The 19918-nt window shown below is 55.8% G+C and overlaps 1 protein-coding gene across 4 annotated transcripts in view; it reads left to right on the forward strand.

Moving 5' to 3' along the window:
• CACNA1A (calcium voltage-gated channel subunit alpha1 A) overlaps positions 1-18229 on the forward strand; it is a 254178-nt gene extending 235949 nt beyond the window's left edge. For 2 of the 4 annotated variants that reach the window (XM_070792700.1, XM_070792698.1), the window contains 10 exons: positions 421-526; positions 10505-10612; positions 10728-10828; positions 12126-12235; positions 12342-12480; positions 12650-12763; positions 14064-14099; positions 15107-15293; positions 15613-15863; positions 16605-18229. In XM_070792700.1, coding sequence (XP_070648801.1) covers positions 421-526; positions 10505-10612; positions 10728-10828; positions 12126-12235; positions 12342-12480; positions 12650-12763; positions 14064-14099; positions 15107-15293; positions 15613-15863; positions 16605-17315 — 1863 coding nt within the window. In that variant the 3' untranslated portion in view covers positions 17316-18229. The remainder of the gene's footprint in view (positions 1-420; positions 527-10504; positions 10613-10727; positions 10829-12125; positions 12236-12341; positions 12481-12649; positions 12764-14063; positions 14100-15106; positions 15294-15612; positions 15864-16604) is intronic. The other 2 variants (XM_070792699.1, XM_070792697.1) reach the window with 2 other exon arrangements.
• The last annotated feature ends 1689 nt before the right edge of the window (positions 18230-19918 follow it).

Here is a 19918-nt window from a genome sequence, read left to right on the forward strand (position 1 = left end):
GTAGGGGTGGGGAGCCGGCGGCCCTCCCAGCGGCTGTGGCCATGGACCCCTCTGCCTGGCTGCTGCATGTCTGCTGCGATCTGGCTTGTGCTCTTCTTCTTTGGGGTCAGAATGGAACGGAGCTGTCCAGAAGAACTCTGGGGCAGGGCAAGGATACGGGCCAACCCTGGAAATGTCCCTTCTAGGGTCCAGTAGGCGGGTGAGGAACGGGCAGCATAGGAGAGTCCCCAGTGCGCCCCCTATGGGTCACCAGGGGCAGTCAGGAAATGGAACACTGGGACAGGTAACCTGAGGGGTGGGGGGCACCCTAGCCGCTGCCTTCAGAGTTCTTCCTGGGGCTCCCCGGGTAGGGTGGGTCTGGCTTACGGGATGGCGGAGGGGTCCCTGGGAATGATTGCCTTTGCCTTTGGTTTTCTGCAGAGGCTCCTGCGGATGGATCTGCCCGTCGCTGATGACAACACCGTCCACTTCAACTCTACCCTCATGGCTCTGATCCGCACGGCCCTGGACATCAAAATTGCCAAAGGTAGGGGCAGGAATGGAAACTGAGAGGTGGGGCAGGGTGGATGGAGCCAGGGCCTCAGCTGCTGCTGCTGCTGCTAAGTCGCTTCAGTCGTGTCCGACTCTTCGCGACCAGGCTCCTGCGTCCCTGGGATTCTCCAGGCAAGAACACTGGAGTGGGTTGCCATTTCCTGCTCCAATGCGTGAAAGTGAAAAGTGAAAGTCAAGTCGCTCGGTCGTGTCCGACTCTTCGAGACCCCATGGACCGCAGCCCACCAGGCTCCTCCGCCCATGGGATTTTCCAGGCAGGAGTACTGGAGTGGGGTGCCATTGCCAGAGGACTCAGCAAATTCACCTGCTTCAGCAAATATCTGTGTGCGGGACACCACTCTAAGCCTGGAGGACACTGACACTTCCAGCAGCGGGGGGAGACCTCCGTAAGGAAGCTGTGAGGGAGTCACGTGGATACCTGGGGAGAAAGCACTGCAGGCAGAGGGACCAGCCGGTGCAGATCCCTTTCCGCAACCCCACCCTGAGCTGTGTTGCACTGACTTGCACTTTCCGCATGGGGGCGCCACGCTGTCTCGTGAGCAGAGGCAGGCTCAGCTCCCTCTAGCCACAGTGGAAGCTAGGAGAGGTAAAGTGTCAGTCACTCAGTCGTGTCCAACTTTTTGCCACCCTATGGACTGTAGCCCACCAGGCTCCTCTGTCCATATAATTCTCCAGGCAAGAATATTGGATTCGGTAGCCATGCCCTTCTCCAGGGGATCATCCCCACGCAGGATCCAACCTGGGCCTCCTGCATCGCAGGCAGATTCTTTACCGTCTGAGCCACCAGGGTAGACCGGTGGGCTAGGAGGAGCCCTGACATAAATCAGGGGAACACAGGATAGGGGCTTGGAAGGAGGGCATATGAAGTATTCACATTCTGAATATTTCCTGGGAGTCAAGATGACCAGATTGCTGATGGATGGATGTGGAGCATAAAGAAAGAGAGCATAAAGGCCAACCCCAAGGGGTGGGGCCCCAGCAACTAAAGGACGGACCCAGCCCCAGTTGCCTGAGAGAGAAGAGACAGAAGGAGCAGGTTTGGGGCCAAGGGAGGGCAAAAGATTGGTGTTGACAGTGACACGTGGACATGGGGGCTAGAAGGGGCTCTCCAACTTACATTTCTGGCATTCCCCCCACCCCAAGGTTCTGAAGGAAGTGAGATGGTGAGTCCTCCTGGCTAGGCTGGCGACGTAGAGTCAGGAGGCATGACATGCTGACAGGTGTTAAGCCAGGAGACTGGAGGAGCTCTCCAAGGGGACAAGAGAACCAAGAGGCCCCCGAAGACTGAGCCTGGGGCCACCCCAGCATCTAAGGTGGCTGAGAAGGAGTGGAAAGGAGAGGCCAGGGAGGTGGGTGGAGAGCAGGGCAACACTGACTCCTAAAAGGCATCTCCAGTGTTTAAGCACTGCCCAGGACCAAGACTGACCAAGAGTGAGAACCAAGACTAACCGATGGATTCTGTGCCAGGTCACAGCCAATCACTTTGACCAGGGCAGCTCTGAAGATTGAGGACCATGAGCGATCAATGGGTTTTGTGCTTTGACCAGGGCAGCTCTGAAGTAGACTGCCCAGAGTGGGTTTCAGAGGCCTAACAGTAGACTGGGTGTGACTTGGCAGCTGATGAGACAGCAGGGCAGGGACAGAGGCGCATGGATCACCAAAGAGAAGGAAGTTGGGGGAGTCGCCAGTGGAGGACTGGGTCCATTGTCCAGCAGAGGGTTGGAAATCTCAGTGGGGCTGAAGAGAGAGGTCAGGGCTGCACCCAGCTGAAGCCCCTGAGAGGTCAGCAGGAAGGAAGGCCACACTGCAGACGCATGTTCTTTCCAGGGCCCTGAGGAGAAGAGGGGAAGGAGGCTCCAAGGCCGGAAGTTGCTCGGAAGGAAGACATTCAGGGAGGGAGACCAGCAGCTTCCAGTGAGACAGTGCCTGGTGGGGCGAGGGGGAGGGGCACATTGAGGACAGGCATTGTTGGAGCAGGAAGCATGCAGATCAAAGTAAAGAGAGCAGGGGGTGCCCCCAAATCGAGAGAAAGAATCAGGAGTGAGGGTGAGACTCGGAACAGCATAAGTGGAGAAGGGGAGGGGTCAGGGCTCAGGCCCTTGTCTGACACACATTAATTTCTTTCTCATGCAGCAAGTAGGAGGCAAGCGGTTCGGACTTGCCAGGCATGCCGGCACATGCGTCTAGTCTAGACCCGGGGCCTGTCTGGGTTGTGGCTCTGCCTGCCCCAGACTGTTTGCTTATCAGCATGGTTGAAACCGAATCTGCCTGCAATGCAGGGGACCTGGGTTTGATCCTTGGGTCAGGAAGATTCCCTGGAGAAGGGCACGGCAAACCAGTCCAGTATACCTGCCTGGAGAATTCCACGGACAGAGGACGTGGGCCAGCTACAGTCCGTGGGATCGCAAAGAGTCAGACACGACTGAGTGACTAACTGGTCCAGTGAGACAGAAACTGGTCCAGGTTGCCACACACATGGTTGAAACTGGTCCAGGTCCCAACCCAGGGAGGTGAGGAAGCAGAATCATGGGCAGCTGCTTTCTTATAATCGTGTGGAAAAGTGGACTCACCTTGCCCACCTACCTGCCCTGTCCTCCATTGTAAACTTTGGCAGAGGACCTCACCTGCTCTGAGTCTCAGCCCATGTATTAGCTAGCAATGCCATGTAACAAATGACCACAACTTTAACAGCTTATTACACACCTATTTATTAGCATATAGGTATGTAGGTCGAAGTCCAGATAGACTCAACTATGCTCTCCGTCCACAGTCTCACAAGCCCAAAATCAAGGTGGCCAGGCTGGGCTCATCTTTGGAAGCTCTGGGGGAAAATTTACTCCAGGGCTTATTCGGGTGTTAGCAAAATTAAGTTGTCTGTGGCTGCAGGACTGAGGTCCCCATTTCATTTCTGGCTTCTCGCCAGAGTTTATGCTTAGCTCCTGGGGAGGCATCTAATTCTTTACGTGCTCCAAGTCTCTCTGACTTCTCTGCTGCTAAGAAAATGCTCTGCTTTTAGAGGGCTCACCTGATTAGATCAGACCCACCTAGATCAGCTCTGAAACTTATAGTCAACTGACTTGGGACTTTAATTACATTTGCAAAGTCCTTTTATAGCAGTCCCTAGACTATCATTTGATTGAATAAGCAGAATCTTGCTGGGAGAGAAGGATAAGCTTTAGAATTCTGCCTGCTACCATTCCCGCACCTGTAAAACGGGTCTAACAGGGCACCCGCTCTTGGTACATGCATGCATGCAAAGTCACTTCAGTCGTGTCTGACTCTTTGCAACCCTATGGACTGTAACCCGCCAGGCTCCTCTGTCCATGGTATTCTCCAAGCAAGAATACTGGAGTGGGTTGCCATTCCCTCCTCCAGGGGATCTTCCTCACCCAGGGATCGAACCTGCATCTGTTATGTCTCCTGCATCAGCAGGCAGGTTCTTTACCACTAGCGCCACCTGGGAAGCCCCTACATAATACCTTTGTATCCCAGCTGCTGTTTTCCTCTGGAGAACCTGTGTCTGGGGGTCCCAGGATAGCCCAAAACGAAGGTTCAAAAAAAGAAAAAAGGCTTGGATTCAGTGATTTGATAGAACCCAGAACTGAAAAGAATTGTTTTACTCACAGTTGTGGTTTATTACAGCAAAAAGATACAGACTAAAATCTGCAAAGGCAAAAGGCACCTGGACAGGGTCTGGAAGAGACCAAGAGGGAGCTTCCACCCTCTCCCGATGGAGTCACATGCACAGTGCTCACGTCTCCCGGCAGTGATGTGTGACAACACGTATGAAGTACTGTCAACCACCCAAGCCCACCTGAACTTTGAGTCTAGCATATTTATTGAGAATTAGTCATGTAAGCCTGGCTGACCTCAGTTGCTGAGCCTCTGGCTCCTCTAGAGGTCACACTGGTACCACATGGCTCAAGACCCCTGCCATAAATCCCATTGCTAGGATAAATTCCCTATGGATGGCGACTGCAGCCATGAAATTAAAAGATGCTTGCTCCTTGGAAGAAAAGCTATGATAAACATAGACAGTGTATTAAAAAGCAGAGATACCACTTTGCCAACAAAGGTCTGTCTAGTCAAAGCTATGATTTTTCCAGTAGTCATATATGGATGTGAGAGCTGGGCCATAAAGAAGGCTGAGTGCCAAAGAACTGATGTTTTGAATTGTGGAGCTGGAGAAGACTCTTGAGTCCCTTGGACTGCTAGGAGAGCAAACCAGTCAATCCTAAAGGAAATCAACCCTGAATATTCATTGGAAAGAGTGATGCTGAAACTCCAGTACTTTGGCCACCTGACGAGAAGAGCCAACACATTGGAAAAGACTCTGACACTGGGAAATATTAAGGGCAGGAGAAGAAGGGGGCGACAGAGGATGAGATGTTTGGATGGCATCACCGACTCAATGGACATGAGTTTGAGCAAACTCCGGGAGATATGGAAAGACAGGAAAGCCTAGCGTGCTGCAGTTCATGGGATCGCAAAGAATTGGACACGGCCTAGCAACTGAACAACAATGGTTCTGCAAAGTTTTGAAAGGGTGGGATTGCTGACAACATTAGAGTGTGTGCAGGGTCTCAAGTGGGCTTAGATGCTAAGTCGTGTCTGACTCTTGCGACTCCATGGACTGTAGCCTGCCAGGCTCCCCTGTCCATGGGATTCTCCAGGCAGGCATACTGGAGTGGGTTGCCATTTCCTTCTCCAGAGGATCTTCCCAACCCAGGGATCAAACCCTGGTCTCCTGCATTGCAGGCAGATTCTTTACCAACTGAGCTACAAGGGGAGCCCTCTCCTAATCTTGGTGAGTTTCTCCAGCCCCTTTAATCTTGCCTCAAGTGGCTTCCTGGCTGCTGCTCCCTTGATTAGCAACTGTTGGAATCCACCCTTTGGAATTCAGGCAAGGTCAAGGAGGCTGGAGTCTTGCCTAGAAGACAAGGGGGAGGAAAAAGGCCTTGGTGCCTGGGAGTGCCCCAGGGCCCTGCTCACCATTAATCTGACCTGCCTGTGTTACTACCAGCTCACTGAATGAGAGCCCCATTGGGCACATGCTGTGTGCCCAGCCCTGTGCTCAGCAAGTGGCACGTGGCAGGGAAGGACAGACGAACCTCCAGCCCTCATGGGGCTGTGGGGAGACAGGCAACAGAAAAGTAGGCCACTATAAATAAGTAGACTATGTAACGTGTTCAAAGGCCAGAAATGTTGTGGAAAGGAAAGAAAGAGTAGGGTCGGGGGTGGGGAGCCTGGTCAGGGGTTTAAACTCTTAAGTCAGGGGTTCTCAACCAGGCATGATTCTGCCTCCAGAGATCATTGGCCATGTCTGAAGACAGCTTTGGTTTTGTTTTGGTTTTTTTTTAGCGTGAAAAATGATGATTTATTCATTCTTTAGAACTTTCATATTAAGGAGCATGTGGCAGAAGTGGAAGCTTTTGATGAACTAATAGAAATTGTTGTCAGTTCTAACAGACCAAAATAACACAGAGATGGCAGCAGGTGCTCCCATCTTATTTTACCACCTCCTTTGCCCATTGGCTTCAATACCATACAGAGAAGAAACCTTCTTCCTATCTGGGTGCCAGCAGTTCACCCCAGGGAAGGCTGAAGACAGTTTTGGTTGTTGAAACTGGAAGTGGGCTGGCCCTTATGGTACCTGGCATGCCAGGGAGGCTTTTTTTTTTTAATGTTTTAGTTTATTTATTTATTGGCCACGTGACATATGAGATGTTAGTTCCCCAACCAGGGATTGAACCCAAGGCCCCTGCTTTGGGAGCATGGAGTCTTAACCACTGGACCACCAGCGAAGTCCCAAGAGAAGCTCTTGAATGTTGCCACGTGCCTGGGACAGATCCTGCAACAGAGAAGGCTCACCAGGGGTGTGTAGAGTGATGTAGGGGAGGGGAAGACGCTGGGACTCAACTGGTTTCTGGGGGACTGATGCCCAAATACAAGGGTACCTTCTGTCTTTGAAAGTGAAAGTGTCAGTCGCTTAGTCATGTCAGACTCTTTGAAACCCTGTGAGGCTCCCCAGTCCATGGAATTCTCCAGACAAGAATACTGGAGTGAGTTGCCATTTCCTTCCCCAGGGGATCTTCCCGACCCAGGGATGGAACCCAGGTCTCCTGCATTGCAGGCAGATTCTTTACCATTTGAGCCACCAGGGACGCCCTGGGAGCCCCAGTATTAACAACTCCATACCTGGAGGAGGAGTCAACGTGGGATTCAGCCTTGAGTGGATCCCATGACCCCAAGGGAGAGCTGCCTTGAAATCCCCTAAGGAGTTTCCCTTCATAGTAAGTCCCCTACATATGAATGAGTTCTGTTCCAAGAGCGTTCATAAGTCCAATGTGTTCCTAAGTCCAAAAGACTAGCCTAGGTACCAAATGAACATAATCAGCTATACAGTACTGTACTGTAATAGGTTTATAATGCTTTTCACACAAATAATATATAAGAACAAACAGAAAACATTTTCAATCTTACAGTATAGTACCTTAAAAAGTACAGAGTATAGCATAACAGCTGGCATACAGGGGCTGGAATTGAGTGAGCAGGCAAGAAGAGCTACTGACCGGCGGAGGGAGAGGAGGCTGAAGATGGCAGAGTGGAAGGATCTCAGCAGTAGGACATGGAGGGAAGCTGCAGTTTAACTCATGCCTGGCCTGACACTGATGGAACGCACGTTCGCATCTTTGAAAGTTCTCAACTTAAAGATTCACAGGCAGGGTATTTACTGTATTTCCATGGGAACAACAATCCCGAATGAGAGATTAACATGTGAATTGAAGCAGAAGGAGCCTAAGGTGGTGATTCTCAACCGGAGGCGTTGTGTCTACCAGGGGACACCTGGCAATGTCGGGGACAGGCTTGGTTGTCGCTACTGGTAACTGGTGGGTAGAGACCGAGGATGCTTGAAATCCTACAGCGCACAGGACGGCCCCACAACCAAGAATGATCCAGCCTCAGTGTCTGACAGGGCAAGAAACCTTGACCCTGCCTCAACCATTCACCAAGAACAGGTATCCTAGTGAGCTCAGGCTCCCGTAAAAAAATAGCAGAGACAGTACGTAAACAACAGAAGTTTACTTTCCCACAGTTCTAGAGACTGGACATCCAAGATCAAGGTGCCAGCACGTTAGGTCCCTCCTGAGAGGCCTCTCGGCTTGCAAACGGCCGCGTTCTTGCTGTATCCTCAATGGCCTTTCCTCTGTGCGTATGCACGCCTGCTGTCTGTCTCTCTTAGGGACCGCCCTTATAGCCTCATATAACTTTAGTCACTTCCTTGAAGGACCCATCTCCAAATGCCATTACATTGGGCATTCAGGCATCAATGTGAATTTTGGGAGGACACAATTCAATCCATAACAATAAGTGGCTTCCTTTTCTCCACCCGAGACAGGAAATACGTAAGCTATTGGGCAAAAGTGACTTTTCACAGGAATGTCACGTTCTCTTCTTTCCCTTCCCATGTCTCTGAAAAGGAACCAGAGGCCCCAGGCACCTCACTTAGCTACAGAGGATGGGAGATGTAGCTATTAATTCCAACTGCTTTCCTAGAGGAAAGAAAAACTGTTATAGGTTGGTGTCAAGGGTGTTGAAAGGCCAGCTACAGAACAGATGATTATTTGAAGGGTCTCCCGCAACCTGAGTCCAGGCCCACCCATCAGCCCCACCCCCACACAGCTTGGCCCCAGTGATCTCTGCACCTTTAGACCCCACAGACACCAGAAGTGAGGCGGTGAGCAACAGCATGAGGCGATAAGTACAGAATGGAGAAATAAAGCCAGAAAAAGGCATAGAAGTGGGGGGCTGCTTTAGGTTGGGAGGCGGCTAGAAGACCTCTTTGATAAAGGATCTGGGCAGGGACCTGAAGCGGATGAGGGAGGGAACCACACCGATACCTGTAGGAAGGACCGTCCTGGCAGAGGAAACAGCCTATACAAAGACCTTGAGGCAGGACGATGCTTGGCGTGGTTGCGGAGCATGGAGGAGGTTGGTGTGGCTGGAAAAGAGTGACCAAACGGGAAAATAGAGATGAGGGCAGATGGTTCAGGGTCTCGTGGACTTGGGGAGATCACCCTGGGTGAGGTGAGAGCCTTGAAGGGCTCTGAGCGCCGGAGACAAGTGACTGATGCAGGTGTTCGGGGGCGCCCTCTGGTGGCTATGGGAGGGCTATGGGAGGTGGACCTGGGCAGAGGCGACTGCCCTCAGGTGTTCACGAGCGCCCTCTGGTGGGTGTGGGAGGACTTGCGCAGAGGCCACTACACTGGTCCAGGCGGTTCAGCTCCCTGCTGCCTCCAGATCCTCACTGTAGAATAGGATCTGTGCTTGACTTGACAAAAGACCCTTCTGAAAGAATTTTTCTCAAAATAGACACCTGTCTCTGGAGTCACACAAGGGAAGATGAATGAAAGCACGGAGTGCCTGGCAGATGTCTGTGCTTTGACCCACATCTGCTGAGAAGAAACTGCACAGGAGGTCCAAAGACTGTCCTAGGCTGGATCTGGAAAGTGGAGTGGGAGAAGGAAGGGCCATGAGAGCAGGTGGTGGGCGACAAGAGGTGGACAGGGAGTGGAGGCAAAGGGGGTTCTTGGGGCTACCTGGGTGGGTCAGCTATTCAGCCAGCAGGCCCCCATGGATGGTGGTTCAAACACTGAAATACTACTAAACTGGCTGATAGCCAGCCCCTGCCCTTCCCCCATATCTCCTGGACCTCCTCCCATAATCCAGCAACCACAGGGTTAATATTTGGCCCAGCAGAAAGCCCTCAGACCCTTTCTCTAGCTGTCATCAATGTCCCTGCTAAGTCACTTCAGTCGTGTCTGACTCTGTGCGACCCCATAGACGGCAGCCCACCAGGTTCCCCCGTCCCTGGGATTCTCCAGGCAGGAACACTGGAGTGGGTTGCCATTTCCTTCTCCAATGCATGAAAAGTGAAAGGGAAGTCGCTCAGTCATGTCCGACTTCGCGACCCCGTGGACTGCAGCCCACCAGGCTCCTCCGTCCATGGGATTTGCCAGGCAAGAGTACTGGAGTCGGGTGCCATTGCCTTCTCCAATCAATGTCCCTAACTGCTGGTAAATGTTAGGACAGCACCCCTGTGCCTCATGTTGGGGGCTGTGAAACAAGAGTCGAAACAGGGTCCAGGCTGATGTATCAGTCAGGATGAATGAGAATGTGCCGCTGTAACAAAGAAGGTCTTGAACCAACAAAGATTGACTTCCCACTTGCATCATGTGGGAACGTCTTCCAGGGTCGGCAGGGTCTTCTGTTCGTTAGTCACTCAGGGACCAGGCCTGAGTGGGCAACCACGGTCCCCAGTGTTACCAGTTGCTGTGACAGAGGGAATGAGAACTCAGGAGGGTTCTGCACTGGCCGTTAAATGCCCAAAGTGGCACCTCACTCTGCTCACACCTCATTGGCAAGAACTCATCTCATGGCCCCAGCCAATCCCAGGGAAGGCAGGAAGGGCTACACTCGCGTGTACTCAGGCAGAGAAGACAAGTAATCACCATGGCTGGGGTGAGGGGCCAGGGGTCAGCTAGTTCCAAGGTCAGCATTCATAGAAGGGGAAATTTGGTTGAGGGACAAACCTCCTCTATCAGGACTATTCCCTGAGGCGTACCCCAGGCTCCCTACAGCAGACATAGTTCTAATGCTGCCCATCAACTACTCTGATCTTCAGATAACTCACTGAGGCAGGTACTATTGCCATCATCCCCATTTCAAAGATGGGCAAACTGAGGCACAGCACAGTAGACTAACACCCATGTCACGCAGCTGGTAAGTGGGAACCAGGCCAGTCCCTCTGGATGCTGGAGTGTCTCCCACACAGTCTTTCAAAGGCCCCAGCCCTGCTGGGGACCAGGACCCCAGAGCCTGGATCAGAAGGAGCCTATGGCTTTGCAGCTTCCCCAGAGGCCAGCTGATGCCTCTCTGTTCCCACTCGCAGGTGGAGCTGACAAACAACAAATGGATGCTGAGTTGCGGAAGGAGATGATGGCCATCTGGCCCAATCTGTCCCAGAAGACGCTGGACCTGCTGGTCACCCCCCACAAGTGTAAGAGCCAGGCCCGGCCTGGGACAGAGATGGGGGAGGGAAGAGGAGGCCTCGGGATGGCGGGGCTGGTGCATACCGGGCCTTCACCCACGGTGAGCTCATCCTGTGCCCCCAGCCACGGACCTGACAGTGGGGAAGATCTATGCGGCCATGATGATCATGGAGTATTACCGGCAGAGCAAGGCCAAGAAGCTTCAGGCCATGCGCGAGGAACAGGTATGGCTGCAGCCCTGACAGCCGCTCCTTCCTTTGTCCATCACTCTGTGGACACCCAGGCTGGGAGACAGTGTCTCCCTTGTCACCGTGAGGACCAACCAGAACAGTGGGATGACGTCAGGCTCCAGGACAGGTCACTGAAGGAGGAGGGCAGTGCCAAGGAGACATAAAGTGGAGTAACTCATTTGCTCCACCAACACTTACTGGGCAGGGACTACCCTGGTGGTCCAGTGGCTAGGGTTCCACGCTCCCAATGCAAGGGGCCCAGGTTCAATCCCTGCTCAGGAAACTGGATACCACATACTGCAACTAAGACCCAGTGCAGTCAAATAATCCAATAAGCAGAACAAATAAACTTTTTTTTTTTTTTATTAATTATGGGGCACCTATGGTGTGCCAGGCACCTTTCTCAGCTCTGGGTATGTGTCTGTGAGCAAAACAGACCAGAATCCCTGCAGAGCAGACCTTCCAGTTCGCAGAAGGCCACCAATGATAGATGATGAAATTATATCGCACTACAGAAAAAAGTAAGTGCCACGAGAAAAAGCAGGGGGGGCGGGCAAGGGAACGTGATTTGAAAGGGGTAGTTTGGGAGGCATTGCTGAGGAAGTGACATCAGAGGAAAGACTTGAAGGAAGAGGAGAGAGAGCCAAGCAGATACCTAGGGGAAGAGTGTTTCAGGCAGAGGGAATAGCCAGTGCAAGGGCCCTGAGGCAGGACCGTGAGTTTGAGAAATAGCAGCGAAGTCAGTATGGCAGAACAGAGTGAGCAAGAGGGGCAGGGGAAGGAGACGAGAGTGGGGAGGTGACAGGACGGATTATTCAGGATTTGTGGGCCTTTGACTTTTGCTCAGAGTGAAGTGGGAGCCACAAGGGTGCCTCAGGAGAGGTGGGAAGTGATCGCTTGCCGCTGCTCACTGGTGCTCTCTGGTGGCCATGGAGAGTAAGGGCTGGAGCTGGGAGCCTGGGAGGGGGCAGTGGTCCCGGCCAGACTGATGAAAACCAGGATGGGGGTCATGGAGCGGTGAGAAGTGATCTGGTTATGGATGGATTTGGAAGAGTCTAGAGGACTCGCTGATGGATCAGACTTGAATGTGTGTGTGTGTTTTAGGGTAGGGGTGGGTTTCAAGAATGGCTTCTAGGATTTCACCCCATGGGTGGGCTAAGCATACCCTCCATAGCCTCCTCACTGCAGTCTTGAAACCAAAGCCTCAGCCTGGGATACCCTCTTCCATCTGTCCCCTCTCCCCCCACCCCCTGGCCACCTTGTGTACACACGCTGCTCTCTGCTTCCCCAGAACCGGACACCTCTCATGTTCCAGCGCATGGAGCCCCCATCGCCAACACAGGAGGGGGGGCCTGGCCAGAACGCCCTCCCCTCCACCCAGCTGGACCCAGGAGGAGGCTTGTGAGTGTCCCTCTTGGCCAGAAGGCAGGGCAACAGGGGTGCGGGGTGCCAGGTGCAAAAGCCACCAGAGTGCCCACCATCACCCTGGCCTCTGTACCCCACACAGGATGGCTCACGAAAGTGGCATGAAAGAGAGCCCATCCTGGGTGACCCAGCGGGCCCAGGAGATGTTCCAGAAGACGGGCACATGGAGCCCAGAGCGGGGCCCCCCCACTGATATGCCTAATAGCCAACCCAACTCTCAGGTACCTCCATGGCCCCAGCGCCCCCTTGGCTCCCCGGCCCGGGCAGGACAAGAAGGAGGGGTCTGGGCCCCTCACCTGCAGCTCTGCACACACCCAGCCAACCCTCTACCCCGGGGTCCCCCAGCCAGGCGGCCCCGGGGCTCACCCAGCCTCGCCATCTGCCCCGCAGTCTGTGGAGATGCGAGAGATGGGCAGAGACGGCTACTCTGACAGTGAGCACTACTTCCCCGTTGAAGGCCAGGCCCGGGCCGCCTCCATGCCCCGCCTGCCTGCCGAGAACCAGGTGAGAGCTTTCACCCACCACCCTGGGGACTGGACTTGGCCTCTGGAGTCCCAGCTTCCCTATGCAGCCCAGGGACCCAGGGCAGGGGGGGACTTCTGCACCCTTGGCTGCAGCGGGCAGGGTCCACACCTCTGGAACCCTCAGAGGCCCCAATCCTCTTAGTTTCTCCCTGACAGAGGATTGAGAGGGGACGAGGTTCCTCTGGGGCAGGGCACCATGGCCACCGCCTCGGGGTTTGTCTCTGCTCCGTTTAGGGATGCTGAGGCCGGAGGATATGGAGGACACATATCGGGGATGTGGATGGGGGATGGGAGAGGATGTGTCAGGCCCCGGTGAGAGCTGCAATCAAGAATATCCATGCACGCACGCACACACGCATGCGCACAGAGGCGCATGCACACAGGGATGGGTGTGCTCATACATCATACATGCTCTGGGGAACTTGGCAGGTCCCAGGACCTGGTAGCATGTCTGGGGTGGGGCCTGGGAGTCGTTTGTCTGGTCTCTGTGAGAGCCGCTGGGGAGAAGCAGGTGTGTGTGCCTGACGCGTGTCTGTGTGTGGCTGCTTTACCCAGCTGCGGGCTTGGTTGTCAGGGGGCAGGGTCCCACTGCCCCTGGCCCCCCAGGACAGAGGGGCCAGAAGCATGGCTGGGCTGTCCACCCAACCTGAGAGGCAGGGCGGCATGTCTGACTGTGGCAGGCTGCCCGTGTGCTATGCCGTGGCATCTGCGCAGGGTGGGGGTGGCAGGGGTTGGGCTGTGCTGTGCCTGGCTGGGCCAGGGTCGCCCAGGGGTGTGGCCTCTGGCTGCTGGGAATTTGGGTGGGAGGCACCCAGCCTGCATGTGACTGTCCAGTCCCATCCCGATGGGCCCCCCAAAGCCCAACCAGGACCGAGCTTCCGGGCCCCAGGAGAAGGGGGGCACAAGCCAGCTGACGGCCACCCCACCCCACCCCCGAAGCTTTGAGTGTCAGCGGAGCCAGGGCTGGGCGCATTGCATGAGGCAGAGTCCAGGGCCAGGCGCCTGCGGCCACGTCGCCCCATCTGTCGGTCTCGTGCCTCTGCCATCTGTGTGCTCCGTCCCCATGGGAGGAAGGCCAGCCGGGCCTGGGGTCACCCACACACCGGGGACGTTAACCTCTCTCCCCCTCCCCCTTCCCTCCCCACCTCAGGTTCTTCTCTCTCCCCGACCCTGGCATTCTCCTCCATCTCCCACACACCTCTCCCTCTCCCTCTCGGCTTTTATATTTATTTCCTTCTTTCTGTTTTTTCTGTGTGCACCATCCCGTGGGGCTGTGACAGAGGAGAAGGGGCCGGCCACGTGGGAATAACCTCAGTGTATGTACCGCGCCCGCCCGCGCCGCCCAGCTGGGCTCCGGCCCCCTCTTCCCGCCCACCCCCCCTCGTGGGAGTTCTGTCATCTCTCCGGGTCCTCGGACCCCACCCTTTCTTCGCAGACCACACCCCTGCCCCCCACCCCGTGGAGCCCCATCCTCATGTGTTGTGTTCTCTGTGTGCCCCACGTGTGCCCTGGAGGGGTGACCCCGCCCTGACCCCCCACCTCCCACCCTGTCTTCAGAGGCCCCCAGGCCTGGCAGGCGGGCGTCCATCGTTCCAAGAAGCCTGACCTGTAGCCCTGCCTGGCTCACTCTTTCTTGGGGGCTCTTTCCCATGACACCACCTATGAACCTCTGGTCTCAGCCCCGAGTCCCTTAAGACTCCAGTCTCAGGCAGTGCCACTGGGCCAAGCCCTGGGCAAGTCTGCTCTGTCTTCTTTCTCTCCTCTCCCAGCCACAGGGAACCCAGTTCCACCCAAGGGTGCAGCAAACACAGAGGCCCCCAAGCTGCAGGCCAAGGATGAGGAGAGCAGGTCCCCCCGGGGGTCTCAAATGCCAGGCCAGTCCCTCAAAGGCTTCCCATAGAAGCTGGACTCAGGTGGGCAGGAAAGTCCGGTCCCAGTTGGCCAAGGAGGACTGTGTGTGCTGGGTGCCTGGCCCTGGGCCGATAGGCCTGGCAGCAAGGAGAGGCTGAGGCTCCTCACTCGCTTTGGAGAGCAGGCCGGGCTGCCCAGGGCTCCCAGGTTTGTACTCCAGATGGGAGAAGCTCTGCCCTTCAGCCAACCTGCCTGTCCCAGCAGGAGGTGGAGAGAATGGGGCCTCCTGGAGGAACCCAGGAGGAGCTGGGGAGGGGACAGAGGAGTCCTGGAGCCTGAGGCTCAGGGCTCCCCCAACCAGATCCCACCCCTGGATGGTCACACCTCATCACTGATGGCGGATGGGGCAGACCGGGACTGCTGCGTCCCGGCCACTGACCCCAGCCCACCAGCCTGTTCCCCCCCACCCCAGACCATCTCAGACACCAGCCCCATGAAGCGCTCGGCCTCCGTGCTGGGCCCCAAGGCCCGGCGCCTGGACGACTACTCCCTGGAGAGGGTGCCGCCCGAGGAGAACCAGCGGCACCACCAGAGGCGCAGAGACCGTGGCCACCGCACCTCCGAGCGCTCCTTGGGCCGCTACACGGACGTGGACACAGGTGGGTCGCCCTGCAAGGCCCAGGGACCGGAGGCTGTGTAAGGGGACAGAGCAGGGGAGATGGGGGAGAAGGCAGAGCAGGGTAAACACTGAGTAAGGAAAGACAGAAGGGCCTGGATAGGACCCAGGGGGACCGAGATGCGCCAGCTGCTGCTCAGACCCTGGTGACCAGCTCCCCCACACACACCCACCAAGCCACCCTGGGCCCAAGGGCAGGTGCCCGCAGGGCCCGCAGTCCTGCTTAGAAGCCGCCCACATGCACGTCCCATGCTGCCCTTTCCTCACAGCCATCTGTCTTGTCTGACCCCATGCGGCCCTAGGCTTGGGGACAGACTTGAGCATGACCACCCAGTCTGGGGACCTGCCATCAAAGGAAAGAGACCAGGAGCGGGGCCGGCCCAAGGACCGGAAGCATCGGCAACACCACCACCACCACCACCACCACCATCCCCCGCCCCCTGACAAGGAGCGCTACACCCAGGAGCGGCCTGAGCACGGCCGGCCCCGGGCCCGTGACCAGCGCTGGTCCCGCTCACCCAGTGAGGGCCGGGAGCACATGGCCCACCGTCAGGTGGGTGTGGCAGGAGGCACTGTGGACCCCTCCGGGAGAGGATGGGGGGCCACAGCCCACAGCCCCCTCTGGGCGGGGTTCCCCACTCCTGCCGTGATCTCTGACCTGCCCACCATGGGGCTCCCCAAGCCAGGGGGTTGGGCTCGGGCAGGGGTGGACACTGGCCCCTGCCACTCTGGCTCCCCACTCTGCACCCCAGCCCCCTGCCCGCCTGCCACCCCGCTCCCCGCCGCCCGCAGCTGCTTCCTCTTTGGTTGTGGATCACGTTTGAGTTTCGGGCCAGCAGTGGTCTTTACGACTCACGCCCACCCTGGCTACCTTCTGCCTTTTGCTTTCCTTTAACCCAGCTTCCGTTTTTTGTTTCAATTATGATTTCTGTCCTCTGGACGCCTGTGAGTAATTTTTGAAACTTCTGCTATTTTTAACCCCGAAACTTACAAAACTCCATTTCTCATTTCTCTTTTCACTTTGTTGTGTTGGTTTTCGACTTCCCCCGACCCTCCTTGTCTCACTCCCCCTCCTCCTTGTCCCCTCCTCCTCCTCCTCCCACCTGTGGCTGTTGCTTTTTTCCTTTTTTTCCATTTGAACGTCCTGTGTGTCCTCCCCGCCCACCCTCCTCCCCCGTCCTCTGAATTTTCCTTCGCTCCCCACCCTCCCGTCCTCTGTGTCTCCTCCCGTCTCCTTCTGGTTGATTTTGTTGTATCTTTTTTTTTGATTTCCTTTGTTTCAATTTTCGTGTAGGGCAGTAGTTCCGTAAGTGGAAGCCCAGCCCCCTCAACATCTGGTACCAGCACTCCGCGGCGGGGACGCCGCCAGCTCCCCCAGACCCCCTCCACTCCCCGGCCGCACGTGTCCTATTCCCCCGTGATCCGTAAGGCCGGCGGCTCGGGTCCCCAGCAGCAGCAGCAGCCCGCGGCGCGGCCGGGCCGAACGGCCCCCAGCGGCCCGCGGAGGTACCCGGGCCCCGTGGCCGAGCCCCTGGCCGGGGAGCGGCCTCCCACGGGAGGCCACGGAAGCAGCCGCTCGCCCGCGATGGAGCGGCGGATCCCGGGCCCGGCCCGGAGCGAGTCCCCCAGGGCGCCGTGTCGCCACGGCGGGGCGCGATGGCCGGCGTCCGGCGCGCACGCGGCCGAGGGCCCCCCGGGCCCCCGGCACCACCACGGTTACTACCGGGGCTCCGACTACGACGAGCCAGACGGCCCGGGCGGCGGCGGCGGGGAGGAGGAGGAGCCCCGGGCCGCCGCCTACGACGCGCCGCCCCCCGCGCGCCACGCGTGCTCGCCCAGGACTCCCCGGGCCGCGGGCCCGGCCTGCGCCTCGCCTTCCAGGCACGGCCGGCGACTCCCGAACGGCTACTACCCGGCCCACGGACTGGCCAGGCCCCGCGGGCCGGGCTCCCGGAAAGGCCTGCACGAAGCCTACAGCGAGACCGACGACGATGACTGGTGCTAAGCCCGGGCGAGGTGGCGCCCGCCCGGCCCCCCCACGCACCCCACGCACACGCCCCCCTCGGGGAGGAGCCGCACCGGCCGCGGGGCCACCTCGCTGCCACCTGCCCAGCACACGGGGGCGGGGAGGCCCGGGAGGGCCCAGGAGAGGACCAGCCGGACGACCCCGGACTCTGGAGGGAGTCCCCAGGGCCGGGACACACCAGGGTGTCCCGGAAAGACCCTCCTGGGCAGCGACGGCGCCCCCCACCCAGCCCCGATCCCCCACGACGACGGCGGGGGGCCCTCGGGGGCAGACAAACCACACAGCCAAGGGATTCGAATTAACTCAGCCATTTTTGGAGAACCTTGGGGAAAATGGAAATTTCAAAAAAAAAAAAAAAAAACATTTTTAAAAGAAAAACGGGGAGAAAAAAAAATTGCTTCTATTGATGAGTTTTATCATCTCAATTGAAATCTTTCCTTTCCCTGGTGAACGCCTGCTGGTGGCCCGTGTGTGTGTGTGTGTGGCTAGAAGCCGGAAGCGAAGAGGAAACCCAGCGTCCCACACAGACCGCCACCAGACACACTCATACCCCACACACGTTCTCAGACACACACAGGAGTGCTTGCTGGTTATACCAAACCCTACTATTACTGCCTGCAGAAATCAATTTAAAAAAAAATAAACAATTTTAAAAAGGACAAAAAAATTAATGATTGAGAAAAGAAGCATTTTTTTCTGACATTTGGTCCTGCTTGAAATAACAAAAGAAAAAAGAAAAAAAAAACACCACCACTGATTTCCTTTGCTTCTTTTTTCCTTTTTCCTACCTTGTTTGAAAACTGTGGGCTTGGGACTGTGAATTATTGCATGACATTCAAAAAGAAAAAAAAAAATAAAAAAAAGTTGAATCAAAGGGCTTCTGTGTTGGAGTGGTCTTTATAGCTTCTGCAAAGTACTCCCCACGTCTCTTTGGGGGTACTTTGGTAGGAGGCACTTGGAAAGTGGTTAAGGATGAGAAAGCGGTAGCTCTCCAGCCAGGACTCTTTGCAAAAAAGTTAAAGCCAGAGACACTGGCTGGGTCTTTACCTGGTTGTCCTGGTTGGGGGACAGCAGGGCAATAGAGCCCCACCACCACCGCCCCATGCCTCCACCCTCAGACCACCCCCCACCACCACCTCCCCACGGCTCCACAGTTTGCTGGATAATATTCCTGCATGATCCGGCCAGTGAGGCCCCAAAGAGAATGTGTGAGGCCTCAAATATTAGCAAAATTCCTATTGGAAACACCCTGCAGGAGGTACCTGGAAGCCTAGCTCAGGACCCCCGAGTCCAGTGGGAGGTGAGCCCTACCCGAGGCCTCTGGCGCTCCCACCCCACTCACCCGCACCCAAGAAGCTGCTTCTGAAGGGCTCCATCCCAAGCTGTATTCCATTTCACAGACTTTCCTAAGATGCCCCTGAATTACCACAGCCATCAGAGAGTCCTAGAACCTAGAGGTCAAGGTTCAGAGCAGCCTGTCGGTAGCAGAAGAGGGTCATGGCCAGTTCAAGGTGAGGGCAGCATATCAGAGGTGGGGTGGGGTTCTTAAGAAGGGACTGACAGCCTGCCCTCCCTCCACCCCCAGCCCCATCTGTCCATCTGCCCATCAGCCCGCAGTGCACCTGCCGGCATCCTCCCACTCCAGGCTTCTAGAAGCTGGCTGCATGATGAAGGGGGTAGAGCACCTTCCACCCCCAGGGTCTTACCTCCCTGCCTATTCTGTGAATGCTTCTGTGAATATAGTCAACAGCCAAAAACCATTGTTAATAACATCAGGAGGTCAGAGAGCTATGTTGATTTAGGTGAGCAAAAGGCCAGTTATACCTGTTGTTCAGGGGCTTCCCAGGTAATTCAGTAGTAAAGAATCCACCTGCCAAGGCAGGAGATGCAGGTTCAATCCCTGAGTCAGGAAGATCCCCTGGCGGTGGAAATGGCAACCCACACCAGTATTCTTGCCTAGAAAATCCCATAGACAGAGGAGTCTGGTGGGCTGTAGTCCATAGGGTCTCAAAAGAGTCGGAAATGACATAGTGACCCACACATCCCTTGTTTAGGCTGACATGAAAGGCCTTTGATCTGAAAATGCAACTCCTGGTTCTCCCAAGAAAGGGCTTCAGAGAATCATGGAGAGGTAGATGGTCTTCAAGGAACAACGGAGTACCATATGAAGGGGAATCAGAGGCCAAGAAGGGGGACACTAACCAAAGACATCTACCACACCCCAACTTTGGAGTCAGTCATTTGACCCTGAGGGGCTTAGCTCAGCCCCAGCCTCACTGACTGTGTGATCTAAGGAAAATGACTTTACCTCTCTGTACCTCTATTTTCCCATCTGCAAAAGGGAAACAGTAATAGAGCTGTTCATGAAGATTAAATGCATTATTCTACATCAGTCCAGCAAACTTTCTCTTAAAGGATCAAAGAGTAAGTATTTTCAGCTTTGTAGCCCAGATGGTCTCTCTATCTCTTTGGCTCTGTCATTGCACCAGGAAAGCAGCCTTATGTAAAGGAGTGGGTGTGCCTATGTTCCAATAAAACTTTATTTATAAAAACAGGCAGCGGGCTGGGTTGGACCATTCTTC

The sequence above is a fragment of the Bos indicus genome, chromosome 7 (assembly GCF_029378745.1).
Source record: "Bos indicus isolate NIAB-ARS_2022 breed Sahiwal x Tharparkar chromosome 7, NIAB-ARS_B.indTharparkar_mat_pri_1.0, whole genome shotgun sequence".
NCBI lineage: Eukaryota > Metazoa > Chordata > Mammalia > Artiodactyla > Bovidae > Bos > Bos indicus.